The sequence below is a fragment of the Thunnus maccoyii genome, chromosome 19 (genome assembly GCF_910596095.1).
Source record: "Thunnus maccoyii chromosome 19, fThuMac1.1, whole genome shotgun sequence".
NCBI classification, from domain to species: Eukaryota; Metazoa; Chordata; class Actinopteri; order Scombriformes; family Scombridae; genus Thunnus; species Thunnus maccoyii.
In genome coordinates, this window is record NC_056551.1 from 7,532,013 (window position 1) to 7,539,442 (window position 7,430).

General features: G+C 41.4%; 1 protein-coding gene across 6 annotated transcripts in view; it reads right to left on the reverse strand.

The window, feature by feature from the left end:
* The window catches only part of vav2 (vav 2 guanine nucleotide exchange factor), a 180,354-nt gene extending 174,636 nt beyond the window's left edge, over window positions 1-5,718 (reverse strand). For 4 of the 6 annotated variants that reach the window (XM_042394967.1, XM_042394964.1, XM_042394966.1 and 1 more), the window contains exon 1: window positions 4,318-5,718. In XM_042394967.1, the coding sequence (XP_042250901.1) occupies window positions 4,318-4,521 (204 nt within the window). In that variant the 5' untranslated portion in view covers window positions 4,522-5,718. The remainder of the gene's footprint in view (window positions 1-4,317) is intronic. The other 2 variants (XM_042394969.1, XM_042394968.1) reach the window with 1 other exon arrangement.
* Window positions 5,719-7,430: the final 1,712 nt, after the last annotated feature.

The window sequence follows — 7,430 nt, forward strand, 5'->3', positions numbered from 1 at the left end:
ATACATACACATAACTAGCAAGTTCACACACTCACACAGAGAAACAAAAGCACAGCGGCATACACATACGTATCCGCCTGAGTCATCCCAAAGGCATTCACAACTACCTCACTAACAGGGGGAAAAAAAAAAAAAAAAAAGTATGAGAAAACACTGCAGAACACACAAAAGGCTTCAGAGAGCACAGCTCAGTCTTGTCTTTCAGACACAGCCTGAGGCGCTGGATTCAGAATACGTGCACTTTGAGCTGTGAAGCATTTCCAAACACCAGCACTCGTTAAGCATCTGTTTACAACCTTGAGGTAAAGACAACCGCCTCGCTATCCTTTAAAAATTACAATCAGGGATTTATTAGACCACCTAAACGAAGGTCATCTTGACAGCTTTTTTTTGCTGGAGTTACTTCACCTCCTCTCCTGCTCACAGTAAGACACAACTCGCAGTTTTTACTATTCCTTTCCATGATATTACAACTGAAACAAGCCTTCAGTAACATCAGATGCCAGGCACGTTGGTTTACTGTTTTATTACAGTCCAGTGATTATCATTTACTTCATGAATATCACAATAAACTTCCTCACTGTGAACTGGAAGGATGCATGAATGGACATTTCCCTTTTCAGCCACTTGAATGCACACTGAATGAATATTATTTACTCTGCTGAGTGCTGATTTGGAAGCCTTCCTCATTTTTATGCCATTATTATACACGTATTCACACTTGAAAGTCAACCAAAAATATCGCACTAATAAGTCACCTCTCAGGTTTGGTCATGAAGGCGCCAATAGTGTTCATTCCTTGTTCAAGGTTACAACAGTGGCACTTTGATTTTTCCAGAAAGATTTTCACAGGCTTTTCTTAACAGCAAATGCTGAATCTTGATCAAATTTTCTGAATGACTGATACTGATCCTGTGGTGTATTTACAGTTACAAGTAGGCTACATCCTCCATTTCTAAGACGCAGACAAATGCCTTAAACGTTTTATCAATAATCAAGACTGAAGTCATTTAATTCTCCTTTCAATCAACTCATCCATTTATCCACTTATGGTTTCAGCACTAAAACCCATGCAGACATCAGGAGAATGTGCGATCTCTACACAGAAAGGACCTTCAAGCACATGTATAGTAAAGGTATGACTAATCAAAAAAACCCCTTTACAGTCTCAAAAGCTTTGCCAAAACACTCAAAAAATTCAAACCTCAGATCATAAAATATATAGTAGAAAATCTATAAATAGAAATAAGTTATGGTTGTTGGATAGACTCACCATGTGGTGTTAAAATTCAAGTTTCAGTAAATTGTTCGTATGCTGTTTTATGGATACGTGAATCAAAAGTGACTTACAGTAACAAGACAGGATAACCTCAGTGTTGATACAGCGACTTCCCTTTCAGTTCTCCAGAAAGCACTAAAACACAATGATAGTGCACTAGAGAACAAAGTAGGATCAATGCCAACTTTTAGAGCATTGTTGTGATTAGGGGTCTGTTAACAGCAGCAACTGAATAGAATTAGTGAGTCCAAGTAAACAGAGTATCACTCCCTTTTTGTCTTACACATTCACCAAAATCCCCGTCCTAATGCAGGTCACACAGCATTAGAAGTCATTTGAACACCCACTCTTGAGGATACTACCACTTGTAATGTTTGAAACGTTTAACAGAATGGCATATTCAGAGACAAAACTCAATTTGGGAAACTATTAATCACCATGCAAGTGGAGCCGCTGAGAAATTTTGTCCAGAGCAAATAATGTAATCGCTCCGCTTCACCTCCTCTTCATTTGGCTAAGCCACTCACTCTGTGTCTGAGTGTTAAAGCACATGCGCTCTGACCTTTTCCTTATCATAAATCACATACTACTGTTCTGCTGCCAGGATTTTGTTTAACCCAATTTGTCACTGAGGACACCCCTTCCACCCTCGCTGCAGATTCGCAGAGTGGGACTGGGAGGATGGGATTAGTGGGCGGATCAAAGGATGCCATTCAGACCTCGCTCTCGCCTTGTAAACATGGAAGTCAGTAGCTTCTGGAGCTGATAAGTGGAGGCTACCAGTGGTTAGCAGAAACAGAGAGGAAGACTGGAGACTATGCCTGCGACTAACAATGATGTTCAATGATTAATCTGTCAATTGTTTTGTTTTTTTCTATTAAGCATTAAGTCTGTGAAATGTCAGAAAATAGCAAAAAAAAAGACCTCAAAGCCTAACATGATGTCTTCAGCTTGCTTGTTTTGTATGACAAACTATCCAGAACCCATAGATATTAAATCTAGAGCTGAAACAATTAGTCGATTGTTTGTTTTGTTTGTTTGTTGTCATTTTTTTAAGCAAAAATAGCAAAAATGAGCTGGTTTCAGCTTCTCAAATGTGTTGTTTTAATGTTTTCTGTGTCGTACATTATGGTAAACTGAATATCTTTCTGTTTTGGACTGTTAGTCAGACAAAACAAGACATCTGAGGGCACCATCTTGACCTGTGAGGATCTATTACAGCTACTTTTCACTCTTTTCTGACTTTTTATAAACAGAACAATTAACCGATTAACCGAATAAATAACTGGTAGATGAATCGATAATGAAAATCATCCTTTGTTGCAGCGCTTATTCAATTTACCATGATACACAACAGAAAAAAAAATCATGTTTGAGAAGCTGGAAGCAGAAAATATTGGCATTTTTGCTTCATAAATGAAAGATTAATTGATGGTCAAATTTGTTGCTCTGTTGCTTGACTGATTCATTCTCTTCGGAAACATAAAGGAAGACATGTTTACTCAAAAGAGGCAGCCAACTAATGTCACACAGACATCGACTGAGAGGCAGACAGACAGATGCAACACACACACACACACACACATTCACACATTATTATGACAGAAACGGGTCACAGAAGGTGTGCCAAGAATATCAGACAAATGTGCTGTAAGCGGGCAATTGCTCTGGTATGATAGCTGTTTTGGCCTCTGTGGGCATGACAATAAGACCAACTGACACACTTTCTGCAAACGGGCAACTGCGAACCCGTTCACCGTGCCAATTCCCAGACTTCTCACTATACAAGAATAGAGGCTCTGTGGTTATTTCAGTACAGACTTCAGGGTGAAGAAAAGTCAATAGAAACGTTTGCCACAGCGCACTTTCTCCTTCACTGCTGTGGTCATGTAAACTTCCTGTGGCACCCAACACTTCCTCGTATTGGCTTTGGAATCATGAATCAACTGGAGAGGAAAGGGAGCTTTACAGAAATGGAAGCGTGTGACATCTACGGTCCAAACCTCTAACCCTAACACCATGCTGTCGACTTATGTTTAATTATATACTGAGACAGCTATTCCTCTTTAAGCTTCTTCACAAAAGGACTTAGAGGAAACTTCAGGCTGTATTTTTAGCCCTACGCTGCTACATGATGTGGCTAAAAAATTTAAAAAGAAAATAACCTTCAGCTTTCATTTCAACTGCTACCAGCAGACACGTGGTGTTTACTGAACCAAGAAGATTGGGACAGTGTGAGGTAAACCTTCCATAACCATCCACACAACTTTTAGAGCATATGATGTTATTTGTCTAACTCAGTATTGAACTGCCACACCCGTCTGCTACTCCAAAAAGGTCATCTAAAGTTAAAGGGAAACTGTGGCAAATCATTTAACCTTGGAAAGATAAATGTTTCACTTTCTCTTCCATCAGCAGATGATCGTATTTGCCCCCACTTGGAACGGGTCGAACAGATGTGTGGAACTATACAGAGATTTCAGACAACAATACTGCAATTGTAATGATTGGAAAAATATGAAGAAGCCAGCAAAAACCTTCAGGTCAGCTAATACAGAACCGCTGCTTGTGTGCAGGGGTGGCGCCTTGCTCTGTTAAGATGCAGTGGGCATGATTCCCTCCCTCACCTGTGCAAGACTGAATGGAATCTGCATGTGTTCAAGCACCCGCTGTGTAAAACTGCTGTATTATCACAGATATACTGATAGAAGCTCTGCACTGGGATGTGTCCAAGAAGTGGGCTTGTTGTGACAGGAAGGTTTCTGGGTAAAATCTCTGGAGCAACTAGGGAATTGCTAGAGGGAGAATTGCTGTATAATGACATTCCAACCATACGAAGTGTTAGATGAATTCATGGTACCTCTCAGTGTCTGGTGGCTGCACCTGGCAATCCCAAGGTGTGAATGAGAAGCACAGCAATGCATATACAAAGAGAGAAAGTGTGTGTGTGTGTGTGTACAGTCACAAGACATAGCCTGGAGGTGTGAATCAAAACCATCATCTGCTGGTTTCGAAGTTTGCACCCAGGCCCGACTCACCTGTGACATCTGGGGTCTGAAATTGATCTCCTTCAGGTCCACTGATCCCGGCGAGAGGTTGTGCAACATCTGGCACAAGAGCACCCCGTCTCGCAGGGCCTGTGCCAAGTCGAAGACGGCCGCCGTGGGCCACACGACCCGGTGGTTCGGGGGCAGGACCTTGCAGTCTATCAACCACCGCCCGCATTGTCTCCACTCCTCCATATCGGCTCCGGAGCGTCTCCCCCCAACAAACAAAGTCGAGTCCACACGAACCGCTTCAAAGCGGGTTGAGAGCGGCGATTCACGGCGCACAAGCGGGCACTATACGATCGGGTCCCTACCAACGCCGGATATCTGTATCATACACTCTCAGCTCGATATTCAGGCAAATTTTACAACTTTATCTTAATCGTAGTGGATCACCACACTGTATCCCCGTTCCAGACGCATGTCAGCTCTCCTCTCCTCTCAACATGGAAATGATGAAGGTTTGGAAAAGACTAAAATAATAACACCCTTTCCACAGATCCACTTCAGCAAACGGCGGCGATGTAACCAGAAAACAGAGGCGTGCTACGGGAATTTTCTTCTCTTCATTCTTAAAAAGTTTTCTTAGCATATCCAATCCAAATGGTGTCAATGAAGGGTTACAATAGCGGCAAATGAAACAGCTGGATGCAGCGGTTTGTCATGTATCGACTTCCCCAGTGTCTCACATTTCAGCGGCGCTCAAACAAACAGCACAGCCTGCTACACAATGTGAGGAGAAAAAACTGCGTTTCAAGTCTTGTTTAGTTGTTGAACCGAAGCCCGGAGTCACCTACCGCATTTGCATTGAACGTCTCCTCTGAAAAAACGTCAAACGTAGAAACTTCCAGTGATTTCCACCGCAAAAAAGAAAGAAAAAGAGATAAAACAAGAGACCAGGCTTTCTACAGCACCGAGACCATCCTCTCTCCACAACACAATCTAAACAGCGCTCTCCGGCAGCGGAAACATGTCCAGGGAAAAAAAAAGAAAGAATCAGTGTTTACATTTATCCGGTTAGCGTTACTTTGTTTCGCGCTCAAAAAAGATGCTCCGCGTGTATACAGCTTTTCTTTTCTGTGTTTTGTGCCTCCCTTCCGTTCATGTCCCCTCTCTCTCTCTCTCTCTCTCTCTCTCCCTCTCACGTCTCCCTCTGCTCGTTTCCCTTACGGACAGAGATGTTTAGCGGTCCCGACCCCGAGCTGCACAACGTGAGGAGAAAGCGTCCAAGCTACCACGCGCGGCGTTGACCCGCAGGCTGTACGAGCTCGCACGCGCCGATTATCTCGTGCAAAGGTAAAACTTGGGTCGCGTGTCCGCACTTTGTTAAAAGTGGCTCCATACTCCAAGAATGTGAGTTTCAGGGAATATTTTTGAAGTGAGAGTTGAGTGAGAGTTGCGCCCTCTGACGGTGGAAAGCGCACACTGCACGAGCTGGTGGCCCAAGAGGATTAAAGGGATAATTCATTAAAAAAAAATAAAAACAAAACAAAACAAAACGCGCGCGCGCATGCACACACACACACAAATCCACTGTAATGACGTTGTCGTGTGGTTATATGGGGTTTGGGTATGTTGCTACAATACAGCGGGTCTCAATGGAATGTCTTCTGGTCAAATCAGTGGATGTGCTCACAAAAGATTTAGTCGACTTTAAAATGGTTCAAATTATGTATAGAGCAAAAAAAAAAAAAAAAATCAGTTATTACCTAAAAGTATCCAAAAATTGTTTAAAAAGAGGAAAAAGCCAATATGATTTGAGAGGAATGCTGATGTAAAATATCATTGTATTTCAGTCAAAGGAGTGAATTTATGGAACAGCTGTAGTGAGGAACTGAAAACATGTAAAACACTTAGTAAGTTTTAAAAAATGTTCAAAAAAACTTATTGTACAAATACAAAAGTGGATGATCAGAAAGAAACACTGGCATAGAAGGACAGGGTACAGGTGATTTAATTATGTATCCCACCACCATGTGCACACACACACACACACACACACACTGCTTATGGGCTATTTCTGAATGATTAATGTAAAACAAAGATTAGCTGTTATATAGACCTAATAGGACAACTGACAGGGACACATTGTTTATGGCAACTTCTGGAAGAGATGAGCTAAACTATTTACAAAATTATACACACATAACAGACAATAAAAAAGTTATAGGCTCAATGAAAGCAGCCACAGGCAGGTTGAAGACAATTTACTGAGGACAGTCCTGAGGTCACTGAGAGGTATAAGTGTTTAGATTTTTAGATTAAATTGTAGATTATTCCATAAAACAAAGTTTCCTCAGTTAGTTGTAGTTCTCATGTACTGTAGATTGCAAACTATCTGAGACGGTTGTTCAGTGTATCCCAATGGTAAGTGTATAGTCTTCACAATAATACACCAAACTTTTATTTTAGTCAGTTACCAGTGTGACATTGTCACCACACTGAATAGGTGTGCCTATCTTGATTAGGTGGTTAAATATTTATAGTTGGTATTCATAATCTACGCAGTTAATTGTTATAATAACACAAACAACTATATTTACCATGGTGGGAAATGCTCTTCATAATCTGCTGCTGAAAAATAGGATTGGCTTGTCATGACTTGTCCTATCATACCTCTGTTTTTGGTGATGCCATGAAGTCTGCTCCGAACAGAGCCAACACTTTGGAAGTGACACATTTTATACCATGTTTGTATTTTTTCACACACTGAAATCCAGAATATGCGCGACCACACTTTATAAATAAACAGCAGGCCTCCACAAAGCCTTCCTTTCTGCAAGGGGAGATAACACTTCAGCTTTAAGCTAACAGGTCATGATTTTGTTCAGGTTTCACTTACTTTAATGGAAAACGACATACAGCATGTCCCCTCTTACTGACCACTGTCCCCCGCATTGCTTTTTTCTGTTCCTCCTTTTTCAAGTAGTCCACTGCTGCTTACACACTTTGGGGTTTATTTAGCTCAGTTCTTCACTTCTGTTGTTACTTTCCCTATCCCTCTCCCCTTCCTTAGATTTCCCAGTGTGAGTCCTTGTTAATAAAAGTATCACTATAGGTCAATGAATGACTTGCTTGCCACTAACATCTGTTTTTTTTAGATA